The following is a 22,018-nucleotide window of genomic DNA, read 5'->3' as shown; positions in this document are numbered from 1 at the left end:
GATGTGAAAGCTATAGTAACACATTCAATTCATAGTGCAATTCATTCAATTGGAGGGATACAAGTGCTTTTCCCACTTTTTGCCCAGCTGGATAATCGGCAACTCAATGATAGTCAAGTGGAAACAACTGTCTGGTAAGTTTTCTTTGAATGTGCAATTGCTGGTATTTCTTAAGCATTTAGATTATATATGGTATATTCAGCGCTGTACAAAATGTTATATTTGGTTTTTGTCCTTTAAGTTTTAATAAAAAGTTTCTTTAAGTCTGTGATACTAAAAAAGACCTGGCACTTGAAGGAAACATTTTCTTGATAGTAAACTATTCTTGCCAGCTGGAGCATAATGGTTTTATTACGCAATTGATGAAAAATTTTAGTCCCAACCATATCCTTTGCAAGTGCTTACAATTTGGATTGTCCATGAAATTGTGCCAGGTTAAAGAAAATTACTAGGATAAAGTTTATTAGCAAGAATTGTATTTAATAACTTGACTAATTTAAATATTAAATAGTGGCATTATTTTATAATGCTGTTGTCATGAGACTTGCCCAATATCGATATTAGGTTTTCTTTGTGTGTAGCTCATAATTCAGAATCCAGCATATCCAATTTTATATGAAAATTAAATGTCTTGTGATAAGGTTGATTTCCTATGCAATTTTTTAGAGCTTCCCACTTTTTTATTAAAAATATTTCATGCATCGAACGCTAATGTTTTAATCTCTGAATCACATATATTAACTAGTTAAATGTAAATTTTAATAGCTTTTTTAACTGTATATTCTATGTTTGGAGAATTTAAAGAGAAAGTTAATAAGTAAGCATTATTTTTTACTCCAAAAGTAAGATGGAAATGTCTCATTTTATGTATACATACATGAAATCCTTCATGGATAATCTTATTTTGAATTGATGGACAAACTAGTGAATGAATTTGAGATGGGAAAAAATTTAAAGTCCAATTAAATGTAATATATAATTTGGTCATATTTATTATCTATTAATATAGTAGATATTAAAATTGTAGTTTGGTATTACTAATAATGTTATTGCTACACTGGGACTCTCTTTATGTAAAGCATAAATGCAAATGTGACCTGTACATTTGCAACATTCAACTCCTACCTATGGGTCATACTTTCTTTTATAATAGCACATTGTAAAGGTTGGAGTTTTAAAGTGAAAAGCTGAAGTGAAAAAGGAGGTCATGCCCTTATGTGATACTACTTTGTTATGAGATCTTAAGTAATTTAATTGCTAAGCATATCAGTGTAGTGAAATAAATGAAAATTTAAATTTTCAGTCATGAATTTAATTACAAATTGTCTTGTCTCTTTATGTGAGTGATCCAGGAAACATGATCATTAACTTAAAACCTAGTAAGTGCTATGAAAAGAAGTTGGGCATGAAACAGGCAGTAGAGAACTCCATGTGTAATTTAAATAATTCCTATTAATTAATATGAAATCTATAATTATTTTAACCTGAAATAAATGTATTACTTTAATTGGAGACATTAGAAAGATTATGCAGTTTGAAATGCTATAACTAAAATTATCACAAGAACTTACATCATTAATAGTTGCTATGAAATTATAGTACTAAAACCATTATTTGACAGGTTATCTTGTCCATTCATCCAAAGCACGTGATTATTTTTCATTGCTTGTCTATAAAACTCACTTTAGTATTTATGTTTTGGTTTGGTATTTTGTATTTATTTCATCATGAAGATAAAGGACAGTGAGGGATCAGCATTCTGATTTGCATTTTGATCTGTTTGTTCTTTTATGTTCTTTTACATCATTCATATTAATTTCTATAATAAATAACTTTGACTTTTTCAGTGACATAAATATTCTTAGTTTATAGCCAATGGGACAATATAGTGAAGTATCACATTCCTCTTTTAATAGTAATGTCATAATAATATAAACAATACCATGTGTTACAGTAATTTTTTTTGAATGCTTATCTATTTTTCATTAAATGTTTCAAAGCCCTTTTCTTTGTATGTAGTTTCTTTGTATGTCAAGTCTCTAAGGTTAATTCTTTTGTGGACACTGTGTGTATCAGTAATACAGTATTTTGTTATTTTGTTTGAAGAACATAGACATTTATGGTAAAGGTTCATAGAATTTCTTTTTTTATGGTTATATCATAAATTCATATGGGTGAATGAGATATCATCTTTAGTCAGTATTAAATTGTTCTAGATGAATGGGAATCAATTTAAAGTTTTTAATCTTACATAGAAAATTTGTCAGAAAATCTGTTTGCATAATAAAAAAATGACAGAACTTATAATGTTGTCTTATTCTTCATTACTTTTTGCAGAAATTGAGCTTAAATAAATTACTTTTCTACTCTCTTTTAAGGTGAAACTTTTTAGTTCTATTCACTTTATCACGTTTCTATAAGCATCACCTCTGTTGGCAGTACTATGCCATTGTTATAAACCTTAATGAGTTTTATTCTATGTTAGGTACATAGTATTAAAATAACTTACTCAAGTAGTAATCTTATTTTATGAAACCTTTTGACATGGACTTAATTTGTGCAGATTTTTTTGTAGTTCATTTTGTTATGAAGGAAACATATTATACGTGTTATATCTGTGAACTTTCAAGTTAAAAAGACATGAGTTCAAATGCTGAGTTTACTATTTATTTTTAAGTGCAACTTTGCAACTTTCAATATGTTATTAACTTTTTTAAATTCAGTTCCCACCATTAAAAGATTGGAATACTAATAGCTCACTGAATTGTGTAGATTAAATGTGATAAATATGTAGATTCACGTAGTGAACACTCAGTAATACTGGTTTAAATTGTTATAAAAATTTGCTAGGTGATCTACAGTGTAATCTCTAGTATGACAATTTTATATAAAATGCATCATCAGTCATTACATTTAATTTGAATTTCTTCCTACCAATGAATTGTATATAATTACTTATTTAAGTAACTAAGTAGGACTTGTATTTTGAATTTCAGTTATGGTGAAAACTGGTTTTGAACTATATTCATTTGATAGATATGGTGGCTTAAAATTGAGCGATGTATTAAGTCTCGTTTTAAACCCAACATCAAGTCACAGATGTCTGGGAGGGCTTAACATGATTTTTCTTTGCCTGGTTTTTAGTATTTAAATATCCCGGAAAAATCCTTTTTATTGTCTTTTCATTAAGCATGTTCTTAGCTTTTATCATGGTATAAAGAAATTAGCCAGCAAAACGAGTAGATAAATATTATTTAAATGAGTAGATAGCTTGTGGTAACATATACAGTATTTTTGATGTGATTTGTTTTTAAATAGTAAATTAGGTCAATGTGTTAACTGCTGTAATTTCTCCATATTCCTAGTAATTCTCATGCACCATGATCACCTTTAGAAACGCCCCCAAGTGATCAGACTATTTAGATGTTTGGTCATTATGTGGGTAACTAATAGGGTTTTTTTTTTTAATATATTGAATGCTTTAATTGAGAGCAATAGCTACACAAATTTTATTGTTTATTAGACATTTAATAAATAATGACTAAAATAATGAAAAATGCTTGCTGACTGATTTCAAGAAGCATAGCCTCAATCTTTAAAGTATTCATTTAGTTTCTATTTTGTGTTTAGGAATGACTCAATAAATTAGAAATTTCATATTCCTTTTATTTGAATGATCATATACCTTCACTGCAAATGATATATGGTTCTCAACTTTGCTCTTTCCCTTTTAAGAACATATGTAATTAAATTCTACATGTAATACTAAACAAACAAAAAATACCCTTCACTTTGTGTGACTTAGGAAAAATTTCTTTTAGAAAAATACATGTTTTCTGGTACTAGAGATAAATGGTTTTGTATGTCAAACAATTAAATGTACATTAAGAGAGTAGTTGTCATACCATGAATAGTTGGATTGTTATATCTAGTAATGTGAGCACATAATTTTTCTTTTTCGGACTGTGAGTGTGATGGATTACATTGATATTTGAATATTTTTATATTTATTGAATATATTCAATATATTGAATATATTGATACTTGAATAAACTTCGTATACCTTAGACAATTCCCATTTGGTTGTGGTGGTAGACTCTTTCTATGCTGTTAGATGATATTTTCTTGATATTTATGTTTGTGTTCATGAGAGGTATTTTTCTGCTTTCTGTTTGGAAAGTTAATTACTGATTTATTTTCCTTAATAGTAGGCACATTTTAAATATTTCTTTTCATGTGAATTTTAGCATCAGGTGTCTTAAGGAACTGGTCTTAAGGAATTGGTCTTAAGGAATTGGTCTTAAATTAATATTTTGTATTCCCTCCTTTTTTTCCTCAACTTGGCTAGAGGTTTATGAACGTTATCTTTTCATAAGATAGCTTTCGTTTCTAATAATTTTCTTTATTGATTGCCTTTTTTCAATTTCATTGAATTGTGTTGTAATTATCTTTTTCTTCTTTTTCCTTTAGCTTTAACTTACTTATCTTTTTATAGTGTAAAAGTAAAAGTTTAGATTATCGGTTTTAGACTTCTTTTCTTACATATGCATTCAGTGCTATACATATACATTTCCCTGTAAACACTGCTTCACTTCACTGCATGAATTTTGATATGCTACTTTTTTTTTCATTATAGTTCAAAATATTTGTAAACTTACTTGAGATTTCTTCTTTGATCCGTGCATTATTAATAAATATGCTATTTCATCCCCGTGTATTATGGTGTTTTTTGCTTCTTTTATTTTTTTTTTCTAGTTAATTCCATTGTGATCTGAGAGCAAGTGCTATATAATTTCTGTTCTTTTAACTTTTTAAGATGTGTTTCATGGCCCCAAATGAGGTCTTTTTTAAATTTATTTCATCAGCACATGGCAAGTTTATTAAGGAAAGCAAATAAAAAGAGATACCTGTATAGACACAGATGGGCAGAGAGCTGTGATTGGCAGGGCAAGAGGTGTTCTTTTATTATGTAATTCATTGAAATTATTGTGGAATTTAAATCCTTGGGGTCAGGTTGGTTTGATCTTCTTTGATTGATAATCTCCTCTGTCACCACTTCTGGCTGATAATGTTTTCTGACCCCACCTTAGAACTGGATACTACATTGAGGTTTGGTTTAAGATTAAGATCATTCCTACTCCATCTCTGGTATTTATATTTGTGAGACCTTCTGGCCTAAATTTTTCTACTTTAACCTTCCATCAACCCCTGTCACCTCCCCTACCATATCCAATCCATACTTGGGGGAGGGAGGGGTTGAAAGCAGGAGTTCCATCTTCTGTGACTGAGTCAGGCTGGAGTTGGGTATAGAGCTGTGTGGACCTAAGGAGCCTAGGATATGGTCTCCATAATGCTAGTCCCTGAACTGACAGACAGTTGGTCCTTTATGCTGGTTCTGGAAGGTGATGAAGGCAGAGTCCAAGACGTTGAGGTGTATCTGCTGGGTGTTGTACCTTAACTGCTTCTAAACAAGAAGAGACAAAATTAACAATGAAATTGTGTATTCAAGATCTAAAGAGGAGAGATATATAGCAGCGGAAAGATAGTATTCTTGGGACCACTTGAAATTTTTATGTTGGACATTACCTGTCCACTCTTGTTAACATAACGACATTTCTCCTCTCAATCAAAGCATGTTCCTCTAGAGCTGAGTATCTCACCCAGGAGACAACCCATTTCTTGGGTGGCATTTAACCAAGAGGAACACAGATGGGATATCTGTTCCCAGTACAGGGAGCTGTTTTGAATCTGGTTTGTTCCTTGCAAGGGCAACACCCACCAAGGGAGCCCTGGAAAGCTGGATTAAAGCATAAGGCTACAAACTCAGCAGGAAGTTTGGTTTGCTGTCTGCATAGAAACAAGCTCACTAGAGAAAGGTATTAGTCTCCAGCTTTGCTGGGAACAGAAAGATCATAAAAACAGATCTCTAGTTGGGGAAGTTCGGTGACCTTTAAAATTAAATTACAAGTAGGGATTACAGTGCACTCTCTTAAGTGGTAAGGTTTTACCTGAGTCTGATGAATCCAAGGTTTTATTCCTTCCAAATTTAAGGCAGAGTGGGTGATAGGAAGGGCCGTATAGGATCCTTTCCAGACTTCAGGATGATGGCACAAGCACCTAATTGTCAAGAGAGAAGTTATTGCAAAGGGATGTTCATTAGATTCTATAACCTCTTAGAATCAAACTTGTGCACAATATTTAGATTTTAAACTGATAGGATCTTATCCAATTTGCAGACTGAAGAGGCCCACTAATACCAAAGTTACTGAAATATAATTTCTCTTCACTTTCACTCCAGTTCTATCAATTGATTACAGTAAAATCCATTTGCAAGACAAAATTAGTTTTAGTAAACATGACCAGTTCTTTTACATGAGTACAATAAGAACAAAATATAACTGTTTATTGGTTTTTCTGGAACCTCTATAAAGATTCTCAGACTAAGCCTCTTATGGGCAGGAGACCATGCCACAGTCACCAGACTTTGCCTGTAAATATATGTGTTTGGGAGTTTCCAAGTCTCCTGGGGGAGTATAATTATTTAGTCTTCCTGGTAGATCTAGAATCTGAAGGTAAGATGTTGGGCTATCCTTTGTTTCTAGGCTTTGAGACCTGTAGAGTCCAAAAAGCACTGTGGTTTCAAAGTCTCAGTCATCTTACTGTAGAGAAAGAGTCTTACTGGATTTATGCAAACCAACACATTGCCCTATATAGAACCATACTTATAAGTTTTTATATTTTGGAGTAAGAGAGAAAAGCACATGTCCCAGTTTGCTTATAAAAAGATATATATTGCTGTAGATCATATGGCATAGTTCAGAGAGAGCTTTATGCAAATAAAAGGCAAAGTATTATCTATTTTTCCAACAAGAAACAAATGCTTATGGGATTAAGATTTCTCTCTGTTACAAAACCAATTGCAGCTTTAGTTTTTCCTAGGGCTGGAACCACCAATTTAATCCTGGGATTATAGAGGGAATCATCCTGTATTCCTCAAGGTTTTTCTAGGCTGGTGAATAATAAATACAAGAAATATCATGGACAGACTTAATGCTTTATACACCTCTTAACATACACAAGTGAGACCTATGACTTTTAGGGGGAAGAATGAGGGGTACCCAGGACCCCCTAACCTTGCATGCTCAAAAAAGGTTCTGCTGTCTGCCACATAAAGAAAAAAAAACGTAATGTTAATGTGAATAACCTTCTGTAGAAAATGATTTTAATAGAGAGATGAGAAAGAATATAATTTGTCAATGAAAACTGAAAGTTACCCATTCCCTCATGGGTAAGTGCCCAGCCAAACAGGGTTGGCCCAAAGCAGGATCATTGAAGCCCAAAAGCTTGCCACAAGTCTAAGGTACCCTATGGCAAGGAATCATAGGAAGGAGGCCAAAGGGGCCAGGGAATGTGGAAGGAAAGGATCAAAATAAAAATACAAGTCAAGATAAAGGCTTCTGTTGTCAGCCTCCCAGTGGGTCTTTCACCCATGTCTTTAAAATATCTCCTTCCATGTCCCATAAGTCCATGGTGGAAGTCCAAGGCCATGAAGCAATTGGAACTTCTCATATCTCTGCTCTACTTGCCTCTTCCACTTCTTCTCTCAGTCCTCTCCCCAGTCCTTTGTTGCAGCTCAGCTCCACCCTTCTGCTGGAGCAGGCAGCCTGGAACCTCCTCTTTCTATGGAGGTTACACTTTTACAATAAGACTGAGTGATTTGTCCATATTGCTTTATTTATTTATTTAAAAATTGTATATATCTTTACAGCATTGTTCATTTTTAAATAATGTTTGCTTTCTCCACCCCCCTCTCCAGGTGTAGTCCTCATAGAATTTCCTCCACCAGTTCACCCATGCACCATCACCACAGTCCCCTGTGCTCTTCCCTCCTTCCCTCCGTCTGATCCTTCTCCCACCTCCTCCCCTCTAGGATGTCTCTTGTTTATAATTGTCAGTTTGTTTTTGTTTTGTTGTGTTCTGTATTGTTATTATTTTTCCCCTGATGTCTTATTTGGTTCCCCTATATTCCTCCTAGAAGTGAAAGCATCTGATATTTTTCTTTTTCCTTCTGACTTATTTCACTGAGCATAATTCCTTCTAGCTCCATCCATGTGTTAGATGCCATCTTTAATTCCATAACTAGAATGAGGTAAGAAAGGAAAAGCAGGGCATTTACTGTAGAAAACAAAAGAACTTATCTAAGGGGAAGAGATAAGTTAATTAGTTTTCCTGGAAAAGACCTTTACTGAGAGAAGTTTAGATATAAACATCAGAAAGCAAATCTGTCTTTGTTGACATAGACCTTGTCAGTTGCTGAACACTGAACTCATTTTTATTTAAATGTATTTTAAACATTGAATGAAAGTATTAATGCCAGACATTTTAACTTTAAAGATATGCATGCATCAAATTAAACTATTAAATTTTGAACTAGTTCTTATTTACCAAAAATTCTAGATGGGTTTGGGTTTTTTCATCATATTTGAATTTATTTAGGTGACATTTATAATTACTAGTAACATAATAACTCTCTGGAAGTAAAAGACACAGAGACAAGCAAAAATAGATGCATTATTTCATTTAAAATTGTGGCTATGTGTACTAATAAGTCATTTTGCCAATATTTGTGAAGACACAGAGAACTCTCATTGGTTCAATTTCTAACTAGTTCTTTACTGTACCTACTACATGAGAATTCTCACACCTAATCATGTCTTAGTAAATTTCCATTTCTGGTACTGTGCCTCAACTGAAAAAGTCTTCAGGGGACATTGTCTACTCTGGACAGGTTTTACTCCCTCTAAGATTACTTTCTTCTAGGAGAAATCCTGCTTATTAGTGAAGAACTTTGGCATCTGGCAGCTTTATGACTCCTGCAGCAGCACTTGCCATATGTCTTGGGAGTGTGGAACTTTATCACCTCTTGTTCTGTCATTTGGTGCTACTGAGACATAGGTACCTGGGCCCATTCCACTCAGATTGTGAGGGTGGAGGAGTTGTTTCTATCAAGCACCACAACTGTGTGGTCAAGTAGTTCCATGACTGAAAGATCTAGTTCCCACTCCCCCACCAGGTTCTGAGTCACCAGCACAAGCTGCATGTCACCACTAAGAGACCTGATACCTTCTTTATTTTTAGATGCAGGGCCCACACCAGCTCTGTCCTAATAGGTTTCTTGAGAAACCAGAAAATCAAAAGTACTTGTGGTCTCAAGTGCTGAGAAGAATGAGGACAAACTGGAACACATTACTGATGGGGTTGTCAGGTGCTACAGCCACATTTATTATCAAGTTATATTTACATTAGCTGTATAGCTCAGCCTTTCTACATGTGAATGTATATTTATGAGGAACAAATGAGAACTATGTTTATATAAAAACCATTATGTTAATATTTATAATAGCCTTATTCATAATTGCTGTAAACTAGATAAACTCAAATAAATATAAACTATAGTAATCCATTCATAGGATCATGTACTATTCAACAGTTAAAATGGATATACAACTAATTGTATGAATCTCAAAGGCAATATTCTAGTGTCAGGGAGACTCAAGACTCCCTCAAGACTTATGTACATAGTACATAAGTTCACTTATGTGACATTCTTGAAAATTCAAAACTCTTGTGATGGAGAAGAGATAAGTAGTTACCCAAGTTTATACGTTTTGGGATGTGGCTGTAAGGGCATAAAAGTATAGCATGACTGAGTTTTTCTTGTGTGATAGAAGTGATCTGTGTCTTGATTGTGGTGGTAGTTATACAGATCTGTATATCTCTTAACATTCTCAAAAGAAAGAAAAGTGAGTTTTACAGTATGATCATTTAAAACTTAAGTTATAAAAAGAATAGAAAATTCCTAGGTGTGCATAAAGCCTAAGTATTAAATAATTATTTTAGCTTTTTGCATAGTCATTTAGTTGTTTTTCTATTTATTTTCTTGCATTTGTTAATGCCACTACTTTCGGGACATATGTTAACCATGCTTCTGTTAAATAGTCTAGGACTTGGCTGAAAGTAGAGCCAACACTTAGATGAGTGACTGGCCATTTGCCTCTCCCTGCTAAGCCCTGCTTTGACCTTGAGAGGCATTGGAGTTTACATGTGTAGTTAGGGTTACCCTTTGAGATTTTCAGCTTCTTAGGTATTAGAAAGTTGCATAATTACTTTTCTGAAGAACTCATGTATCTTTCCATACATTATACAGTATTATTAGGATGGTGCTGTCATTTGTTACTTGTCTGGGAAGTTTTCATAAAGATCATATGACATTTAGAATATTGCAAGTGTAGTTTGTTGGTTGGGATTAAATTGCAGAATTATTTATTTCTTTTACACTGGAACATTTTTAGTAACTACTAACTATAGAGTATTATGAATAGAGCTGATCAAAAGGGAGGTTTAAAATTAATTCTTCAGGGCCTCCCCGGTGGCAAAGCGGTTGAGCGCTGGGTTGCGAAGCTGCCCGCGGCCTCTGCGGCGCCGATTCGATCCCCGGCTGCTCCCCGACCACCTGAAGAGGGTCCCACATGGCGCGCAGACCTCTCCTGCCGCCCGCTGCTCCCCTCAGCAGTGTACTTCGGTCCTTCTGCCTGCTCTGCTCCCCGCTCTGGCTCTGGTGGATTCTCTCACCCTCCCGTGCTTCTGACTGTACCCAGTGCATGTATAAACAAAACAAAGAAACAAACAAACAAATAAAAAACATGCCTCTATTAAAAATAAATAAATAAATAAGTAAAAATAAAAAAAGAAGATAAAATTAATTCTTCAATGTGCAAAAATTTAGAAAGTATTTTTATTGAGTTAATATTGATTTACATGGTTGTTTCCATAATATAAGTATATGATCTCTCCTTCAGGTATTGTTGTCATAGTATACCTACCGCCAGAAAAAAAATAATAGTCTACCACCATAGACTCTTGCTCCCTCCCTTATTTGTTCTTCTCCCTCTGTTTCTTCCCCCTCCTACCTCTCTGGCTGCCTCCATTCCACGGTCAGGTTTCAAGGGTCAGTTTTTCAGTGTGTCTTTATCTATCTAATTTGTTTTGTTTTTCTGTAATCCACATGTAAGTGACACTATCCAATATTTGATTTCACTTAGTAGTATCCCTCCCCACTCCATCCATGTTGCCACACAAGGATTTATCTTTTTTGGTAGCTGAGTACTATTCCATTGTGTAGGTGTATGTATAGTACATCATAATCCATTCATCTGTTTTTGGGCATTTAGGCTGTTTCCATACCCTGGCTATTGTAAATAGTGCTGCGTTGAACATGGGAGTGCAAGTTTCCTTTTGAATTAGTGTTTTTGCATTCATCTGCTAGGTAGCTAGGAATGGAATTGCTGGGTCATGTGGCATATCTATGTAGTCTTGAGAAACCTCCATACTTTTAGGGCTTGTAATGTGTACACATTTTAAAATTTTATTGCCTCATAAGGCAAATTTCAATCACAATTTTATGAAATTTGATTTTTTACCTACATTTTGCCAAGTAAAATAGATTGAAATGGAAATTTGCTACCATATGAAATTTATAAATGTGTAATAATTAACTTTTAATAGGACCTATGAACAGTTCTCTTAAGTAAATAATATAGTGGTAGCAATTTAGTCTGTTAGGTTGCCTATCTGCTTATGAGAGTGAAAGAAAAGTTAAATTTATTAAGGAGAGATTTCTTGGCTTAAGTTTAGCCTACATTTCACGTGCTACTCTGTATATACCAACTGTCCTTACATTTTCGTGTGTTACATTTCACTGTTTCCCTTATTTGGTCCTATTGATAAATGTATTTTGCTTATTTCAGTATGTAGCTCTACTTGATATCTGAACTGATGAATGTGGCAGTTTGTGTAGCAGGATTCATTGCATATGTCTAGATTAGCAGGCAGGCAGTGTTTTTTGAGATAGCCTCTTCAAGAATACATTGTCTAAAAGTGGCTGTTAAATGTGTCTGGAGTTAGAAACATTTTGTCTACACTTTTCTAATTTTGGGCTGTGAAGAAATTATTGTGAGTTTTTTTTTGTCTTGAGTGTGAAATTATGTTGGGGACAGACTCGAGTTAATTTCTTTTACAGTTTCATACCTCTGTGATCACTTCACCTAGGAAGAAGCAAATAATTGAATGTATGGTATTGGATATTTTATATAATTTTAATCACCTCTTATAAGAGTTAAATGTATCCAGTACTCTATTAGCCTACTTCAGTGATGGAATAGAATGACAAAAAATCAAAAATTTCCTCTTGGGTACTAGTATCTTAAGTCTTGCTGTAACTTAATCTGCTTTTGAATTTATTCTAACGTTTACTTTGCATGTAGTGTTTCTTAAGGAATTAAAAATACTTTTTAAAGAAGGAGGAAGTGTTGCATCTCAGGGGGAACTTTAATTTTTATATTAATTTATTATTCTTACTTAAAAGGTGTTTATTTAACATTCTGTCTGGCTGTGGTACATTGCTTGTTTTAGGACAAAACAGATTGAAGAACTAAAAAAAAAAAACCTAGTTTCTGTATTCTAAGAACTGCTTTTGAACTTTAGGTTCTATATTCAGTCTCAATCATTTCATTTATAAATTATGTCTATCTTTAAGATATATTTCATCTTTAAATAATAAAATATCTTCAAGATAATAAAACATTTGGGATCACATTACATGAGTTATCTACATTTTTATTAAAAAATTGAGTAATGGACATTGATGGATAAAATGATATTAAAATTAAGTAATATAAATTTAATGGAACCTAAATGCAGTGCATATATTTTCATTAGAAACAAATGTTATATTCATACATAGTTATTAAATATTCTCAGGTATTTGTGGACCAAGACTGCTGTGGTGCACTTTAATGATATGGACCAGAAAGCTCTGGAGAGATAATAAATATTCTAAGTCATTAGAGGTATTATACTATTTTTTCCAGATTTCCTAAGATCTAGCCCTTTGTAAATGATACTTGAAATAAATTTTAATTCCTAATTTTATTCATGCTCATTAAGAATTGGAAGATGGTAATTATTTTTAAAAATTACTACAGGTTATTAGTGTCATTTTTCTAATAAGGAGACAGGATTAAAAACCTTTAACCATTCCCAAGTAGAATTACTACTTACAGAAAATGTATTGTTACAGTTCTGTCTATTGAAAAGTTTAGCAATTTTATAGGCTAAACATCAGTATACTTTTTGTCTATCAAGTAATGTATCCCTCTGAAAATCTGTTTTTAGGTATTGCTATACTTTTCAAGAGAATGTTCTATGTTGTGTATACTAGTTTTGGGTGAGATAGGCACTTGCTTTTTGGTTTATCCTAAACATTTAGATCATCTACAGATGAACTGATGTGTCTAGAAAGGAAGTGGTATGTAGGAGATATAGGAATGGGCTGAAGTATCCTTTATATTTGCCTTTGTATCTAGGGGAGTTGGAAATAGGCAAGAATGGAGAGAAATTTTGTATGGCAGTACACAGAATTTTGCAAGTTTATTGTGAGCCCTGAAGCAATCCGATGCATTTTAGTTACTGGTAAGTTTGTTAAATTATGTTTGAAAATGTACCTCTGCGAAGATGGCCATCTATTTACTATTACGTCCACCATGTCAAATATACCTATTTTAAAGATTTTTGGAAGAAGTGGTATTGATATTGCATTGGGTTTTAGGTTTAAATTAAAAATGCTTTTGTTAGTGAATGTATTTGACTTTTCATTTGTTGCGATAGAAAGTGAAATTAACATTATATGGATAGTATAGTCATGTGTTTAAGATTTTGGTATAATAATAAATGTAATATTTCTGATTTTAATGGAACTCCACTGTGTTTACAAGTCTGAGTTAATTCATCAGATGTTTGAGAAAGAGTAGTCCTTTTGACATTAAAAAAAAAAAATCCATGGCATCCTCATATTTTTATATGGTTCTACATAGGAGGGTGATTTATTGTAAGAAAACTATGATTTGCATTTTTTCATGGGCTATAGTGACCTTTTTAGTCTTTCTTTATGGCAGTGTTGATGTTTAGGGCTTATAGTCATCTTTGCCCCTAAGTCACTGACTTGTGTAGGTAAGAATTCCATGATCAGATTAGGGTTATGTAATTTCCATGCAGTAGTTTTCTTTATTCTTTTCAAACATTTAGGCAGAAGTATTATGTGTAATAGTGTGAAGTAGCTTTGACTACTGATTCAGTTCATTTAAGATGGACTAGATTGATTAATAGCTATTCTTTCTTTACAGAAATATTAAAAAATTCCCAAGGGATTCCTTGGTAGTTGTTTTTCTTGTAAATATCTATGACTTTAGGAAAAAGTAGAAGAAGACCATCTTTGATTTGTAATACTAGCTTATGTTCTTTTGTGATTTAAGGATATTGACCAATTAATGTGATTGGATTTTTTAATTTCCTGTAATGAAATACTTTATTTCCATATATACTTTATATTTTCTAGTTAATATATCACTTTTTATATTAATGATAATTTTGTTATTCATTTTTAAAGAGATATTTCATTGAATAAGCATAGTCACATGATCAACATTATCAGAGAAATGTTATTTATTAATCCTGTTGAAACTAGAACAGTTAAAATAATTTCAAAGAATATAATAACTTTAGATTCCTTTTGGATCTTAATACTTTTCAAGTTTTCCTTTTAACAAATTTACCTAGTCTCTTGTAGGAGTGAGGATTTGTGCATTAAAAATATAATAAAAAATTTGTATTTACTCTTTCTTGTGATCTAAATAGACTACTTAGGGTATAGTATACAGCATTCTAAATCAAGATAATTTTAATTACTCATAAAGTGTGGCTTGTAGCCATTTATTGTTATAAACTACAGTATGCATAAATAATGCAAAATTTATATTTTCTTAATTAGGAAAGCCATCGTGTATTAGTGCTGCTAGATGAAAATATTTCTATGTATCTTTGTAAAGGAATACATTATCAAATTTTAATTCAATGCAATCATTTATTTTCCTTCTGTTTCTTCTTTCACTTAACAGACTTACCTAGTGCTTTATCATTGTCTCGCACATATCTTTGCATGCTTTTATGTGTTTGTGTATACATTGTGTAATTGCCACTTTTTATTTCAATATTGCATAAATCATTTATTTTCTCTGCTCTCATGAACTATTCTGAGGGCATACATGGGCATAAGTAACATTGCATATTTCTCTGAATATTTTTGAAACAAATAGAAATTGTTTTTGAAAAGTAGTTCTAAATGAAAATGTTACTAGGCATATTCTTTCAAGGTAATATTGTGTACATATTTAAATTTCTCTAAAATTGCATGTTTTGCCAAAGGATATTATGAAGAAGTCTTTACTGTGGAAAAGTCATATGTTTGTGGGTTTGTTAACTTATGTTAGATTTACTCGAAGCAGCAGATATATATGTTTATGTTGAGATAAACTTTGAGGTTTCACCCTCGAATTTAAAAACTACAGTTTATATTTTAATTTATGATATTTAATTTTGAAGGATGAAAACTAATTTTCTCATACTTTTGTGAAAAACGTTTTGCATATAATACTCATCAGCAAAATAGAGATTATATTTGAATGTGGCTGCAATTCCTGTCATAATAAAATACGAAATGTAGCACTATATTATAATATACCTTTGATGCTTATATAATGAAATTATCTGTACTTTATATGCAGTGCTACTCTTTTGGCATTCCTGGTTGAACTCCTTAAAAGTTCAGTAGCCATGCAAGAACAGATGCTGGGTGGAAAAGGCTTTTTAGTCATTGGCTACTTACTTGAAAAGGTAAGTGACATCTGTGTTGATGAATTTGTTACATAGACTTCATAGATGGTTCCATTTGGACTCACTGAGGCAAATATTGTTTGCTATTTAGCATTTTTGTGTTATGCACTTAGGTGTATGTGTAGACATTGAAGTAATTTGGGTCTTTTTTTAAAAAATATTTATTTATTTATGCATGGAAGAACTGGGGTGTAGGCCAGAGGTTCAGGGAGGTGAGAGGATTCACTGTAGAATAGGGAGCAGCACAGGTGGATTGACTGAAATACACTGATGAGGGGAGCAGTAGCAGTCAAGACAGGAAAGGTCTGCTGTGCATAATTTGGATCTGAAAGATCTATATATTTATAGTTGAGTTAAAATAGAAATGAAAGAAAAATTACTTCATCTACTTTAATCAAGCTTACAAGTATTTCTCATAATTCTTATTTGCTGCTTTGCTATTTTTATGTCCAAGCTAAGTTTCTTAGAAATCGTATATATTTTATTACGTTTACATGAATTTACTTTTTTCCTCTTCTCTTTTTTTTTCAATTATAAAGTAAAAAAAAAGTATGTTATAGTGAAAACACATTATATTGTGCTCTTTGCCCCTCCTTATATTTGAATATTTAAAGTAGTTTTTCTTAGTACATTGTTACACACGATAACAATTGGTCGCAGTATTGTATTTTTTTCCCATTTTGTGTCATTTATATCTTTTTTTCTGATACTCTTTGCTTAAATCACTACTGTACTACTATGGGATTGAGTTTATTTGTAGACTCACAAGAGTTTTGTTGTATTAAGCGGTTGTTTTTCCCCAAAGAAATAACGTAGTGCTTTCATTAGCTTTCTTCTCATCAGTAAACTCTTTATCTTCATCTGCCCTGAAAATGAAACTACTTTGGAAATAATAGTGGTGAAGAGTTGGAGATTTTTCACCTCTGGTTTTCCTCTATTTGAAATTCTTGTATCTTGTCTTTTATTTAAAATGAGTGTTCTTCTTTTTGAAGGATTGGTGATGAAGGAGCAATAGATTATCCACTAAATCAATCATTGGCAGCATTTCTTTACTGAAGTTTTTTTCCATAAATACTATTGAGAACTTTATTAAGTCTGTTTACTTGTTCTTTAATCATTGGAAACTATTTTTCTGTATCTACAGTATTAATAACTGCTTAGAAAATCTACTGGGATATTTAATTATTATCTCTGATAAGAATGAAGTATCATGAAGTGACTTTGAAACGTTACTGTGCCTGGAAAGATCACCATTAGGGAATAGCCCTAAGTATACACTTAATAGTTTTACTGATCAGCATGATTCTAAATTAGTTCTTTCTCTTTCTCATAATTAATGCCCTTAAAAACCTACTGTCAATTCAGAGGATATAAAATATTTCACTGTAGGACTATGATGGAAGGTTTAGTATCTTGGTGGTAAGTATGGTTTGGTAATATATGCCTGAAGAATGTGATCCTGTACATCTAAATCATATACAAAGTTATAAATCATTGTTACCTCAGAAAAAAAAATAATCTCATTGTAGTTTTTTTTTTTACATTTTGAATAGGGTTGGACTTATTTCCATATATGTATTTATTGGAGATCCTTTTCTTTCCTTTTCTATATAGTGCTTTTTATATCCTTTGCCAATTTCTTCTATTTCCCTCTGAGATCCTGATACCTAAGCAATTAACTGTAATTACTTTTTTGTCTATTCTATATATTTCACGTAAGTGGAATCATATTGTATTTGTATATACTTATTTCATTTAGCATTACATTTGCAAATTTCATGCATGTTATAGCATAAATCAGAACTTTATTCCTTTTACTAGCTGAATAATATACCATTGTATGCATATACTGCATTTTGTTTATTCAGCTGTCAAAGTAAACATTTTTTTTTTGTATCTGTTGATTGTCATGCATAATTCTAAGAATGTTCATATATTTTTTTGTGTGGACTTCGGTTTTCCTTTCTCTTAGGAAGCTATACCTAGGAGTTGATTTACTGAATCCTATCAAAATTCTTTATTTGCCCAGTTCAGAAACTGCCATATTGATTTTGATGTGGCTGCTCCATTTACATTCTCATCAATAGTGTATGAGGTTTCATTTTTTTTTTTCCACATCCATGCCAACAATTGTAATCATCCTAGTGGGGGTGAAATGGCAAACCTGTTTTTATATGAATTCCTGTGATGTTTTAGGATGTTAGACATCATTTCATGTGCATACTCTTTGCATATTTTCATAGTGAAATGTCTGTTCAAAACTTATACCCATTAAGAAAAAATGGGATACTTGACTTTTTATTATTGAATTCATTTTTTAAAATTCTGTATACTAATCCTTTATTAGATATGTGATTTGCAAAGATGATCTTCCATACTCTGCTTTTCATTATATTGTTTTGTTAAAAACTTATTTACAGTTATTTTTCTTTCTAATTAGATTGTCTATGATTTTCTTTTTTGATTGATGGAAATTCTGTATGTATCCTAGTTAATGAATCCTTTGTTGGAAACATGTCACAAATATCTCCTCTTCTGTCTTACCACGCCATGATTTTTAAATGTATAAGTTTAAGTTGTAAAGTATAAGTTGTAAATGTGTAAGTTGATCATCTAACTCATTATCTATTTTACCATCTTATTTTATATTATGTATCCCTGTCCTTTCCTCCCTTAGAGTGTAAGTTCTGTGAAGGCAGGGGATTATTCATTTTTGTTAACTCCCCTTTCCACAATGCAAGGAGACTGCCTGACAAATAATAAATACTCCATATGTATGTTTTCTGAGTGACTATGTGAAAAATAGGACTCTGCCCTGAAGGAAAAGAAATGAATGCAAGGGTATTATAAGTTATGGGAGCATAATAGAAAAAAATAGGTGAAGCAAACTGGTGTTGTATTGGTGAAATTTATTCAAAGAGAATTTATTTTTGGTTTATTGAAAACATTTTAGTTTTGAATTTCATTTCCTTTTGGCACCTTATATTCTCCTCATTGTTTGTTATTGTCTCCTATCCTAATTCATACATGTTGCTAATTACTACATAGTGTAGTAATTTGAATTTGTGATCATTTATGTAGAAGTATTAAAATGCATATTCTGCTGAGGTAAATTTTATTGATGTGCTCTTGCTAGACCATGATGGGTCTATAAATACATCACATGGGAATAACATTGGTAAGATTGTTTAATTTCTTTAAGACCTGAATTGTCTTGTCTTGGTGTTTGATCTTTAGTCAGTGGATCATGGGGCTAAAGATATGATGTGAGCTGTTCATTGGTAGGTGATTCTTTCACTTAGTAAGGGTAGTGATATCACAGAAAGGGTCACTAGTTGAGAAAGAAAAGATTTTCATAGGAGAAATATATGTTTAACATTTAAGCTTCCCTGAATAGCATTTCCTCTATAATATTTTCATATTATATATGAATATTTTCACATTTTATGAAAGGTATGTAGTCTAGTATATCCAAAATATTATCACTTCAACATATTCTCAATGAAAAATATCAGTAGATACTTTGCATTTTTCTTTCTTCATTTCAAGCCTTTAGAATCCAGTGTGTACATGCTTAGAGTCAGATCACCTTGGACTAACTACATTTTAAGAGCTCAGTAGCCTCATTTGACTTGTGGCTGCTTCGCTGGCTAGTGTAGCTTTAAGGTTTGGTTTGAGTTTTGGAAGGTTTTTGTTTATCTAAACACCATTGGTGATATATAGATATTGGTGATAATAGGTGAAATTTCTTGTTTGGGGTATTCAGTTTAAAGTGAACATTATATTAAGTTATGAAACATAAAATATCCAGGGAAATTATATTTATGGAAAATAAAAGACAAGGCATTAATATTTAGCAGTTCTCAAGGAACACTGAGAAATAATATAGTCATGAAATCCAGATGAGAACAGTATTCCTTGATAGGAGATCTGCTTTTTCAGATGGTCAGAAAAGATTAAGCTAAATGCTCAGGATGCATTGCATTTGTTGATGTACAACTCATTTCTAACTTTTTAAAGAAAGGAGTCAGTATAATTTACTTTTGCAACTGTTTGGAGTTAAGCATTTCTCTTTCCCTGTGTGTGTGTGTGTGTGTGTGTGTGTTTACACTTGCTTATGTAGTATGATAGTAATTTTATTGCATTTTAATTTTCTTGGTGTAAAATCTCTTTTTGTTAGCCAATACCCACAAAAATAGAACAAAATCTTATTTATAATCAATTTTACTTCTTTAGCTTGAGGGGCCATTATATAAGCTATTTATATGCAGTTGTTCTGGAGAAGACTTAAGACAACAAACTTATTCAAAGAATATGCTAAAATTCTAACTTTCTTAATATAATGAAATTTTGACTACCAAAACAATAACAAAATTTATATTTGGACTTAGTGATGTCATGAAAAATCGATATTACTTGCATTGAATCAGAAATAATGCATATTCAATATTTTCTATTCTGGGTATGTTTAGCATGATATTTTTTTCTTTCTCTAGTCATCAAGAGTTCACATAACTAGAGCTGTCCTGGAGCAATTTTTATCCTTTGCAAAATATCTTGATGGTTTATCTCATGGAGCACCTTTGCTGAAGCAGCTTTGTGATCATATTTTATTCAACCCAGCCATCTGGATACACACACCTGCAAAAGTACACATTTTATTCTTATAATTTTACTTTAGTGTAATGTTATGTATTATAGTTATTGGCTCTAAACTATACAGTAGAAAACGTTTGAATTTTTCAGTTTATCTTACAATCAATCTAAAGCAGTGTTGGTCATGAAAATATTGATATGAAAATATTAAGATAAGTGAAAACATAGTTAAAAAATAGGGTTGATCTAATACTGCATTCTGAGGTCTTGAGATATAATTCACACCTTTCCAAGGAAAAGATTTTGGTGCATTGATTATTAAAAGACTAGACAAGAGAAAATAAATGGTAACTAATTGTATCATATTATGACTGAAAATTGCTTGTATGTAAATAGAAATTGTAACATTATTTGTAATTTTTTTAAATAATATGTTCTTAATACAACTTTGATATGAAAATAAATGTTTTAAGATTTTGCATACCTGAATTTAGTCTTACTCTAATGGAAACTGATAATGAGGGTTATTTTTCTTAAATTTCAACTGCCTTTTATATATTTCAAATCTCCTACATAACTTTGGTTAAATAATGTTTAAGTTCTGATTGTATTATGGGTTATTATGTTAATTATTGTGCTAATTTAGCTATTAAACAAAGTTTTGAATTGTTACCTCTGTACTCACATGGCTAATGAGTACAATGTGATACTAATATTTTAAGAATAAGTTAAGAAAATTTGAAATTACATTAATTTTTCAATCCGTGATAATTATATATTTCTAAATATGATATAGCTGATTGATATTTGTATATTTCTCTGAAAAAATATATACACCTTGAGCTTCTGAAATGTACTTGGATTAAGAGCTTTAGTTTAGTTGACTTTTTAAATAATTTGTTCTTATATCAGATACTTTGTGAATTGAATTTTTAAAAATTATTTCTTGTTAATAGCTTTGATTATCTTATTTAGAGTAAATTATACTGGGATGTGTTTCTTGTAGATTAGTTTCTTTTTAAAATATGAGTATTTAATAAACTATTACTCTTACATAATAAATGTTAGTTTCTACACTTTTACTAATTTGCATTTAAATTAGAATGAATAGAATATATATTTATAATATGGACAGTTGAGCTATTTTAAATTTATGTTAATGCTATGTTAATATCTGTATTAGGTTCAGCTTTCCCTATACACCTATTTGTCTGCTGAATTTATTGGAACTGCTACCATTTACACCACCATACGCAGAGTAGGAACAGTGTTACAGCTAATGCACACATTAAAATACTACTACTGGGTCATTAATCCTGCTGACAGTAGTGGCATTACACCTAAAGGACTAGGTAAGTACTATATTTCCACTGTTCTAGTTACTACTATTATTGTATATTCTAAGAACTAATGTAGCGATTTGGTGTACATGGTTATGAAATTATTACTGAACTGTTGCCTTTCCTACGGTGTAGACTGGTATGTGAGGTTTTTTTTGTGTGTGTGTATGGTAAAGAAGAAGTTTATAACTTTGTAATACTAATTTTGGAATATAGGCAGATGAAAATAAATGACATTCAATATATATGCTTGTAGATCAAAAGATGCATTTGTAATATTAAGGGCAGATGAATGG

General features: G+C 31.8%; 1 protein-coding gene across 3 annotated transcripts in view; it reads left to right on the top strand.

Moving 5' to 3' along the window:
• NBEA (neurobeachin) overlaps positions 1-22,018 on the top strand; it is a gene marked incomplete at both ends in the record, with an annotated part of 593,662 nt that overhangs the window by 119,871 nt on the left and 451,773 nt on the right. For all 3 annotated transcript variants that reach the window (XM_084235096.1, XM_084235095.1, XM_084235094.1), the window contains 4 exons: positions 1-134; positions 15,678-15,786; positions 20,283-20,435; positions 21,566-21,734. In XM_084235096.1, the coding sequence (XP_084091222.1) occupies positions 1-134; positions 15,678-15,786; positions 20,283-20,435; positions 21,566-21,734 (565 nt within the window). The remainder of the gene's footprint in view (positions 135-15,677; positions 15,787-20,282; positions 20,436-21,565; positions 21,735-22,018) is intronic.

Source organism: Talpa europaea (assembly GCF_964194135.1).
Source record: "Talpa europaea genome assembly, chromosome: 6".
NCBI lineage: Eukaryota > Metazoa > Chordata > Mammalia > Eulipotyphla > Talpidae > Talpa > Talpa europaea.
This window is presented reverse-complemented; position numbering and strand designations above follow the sequence as displayed.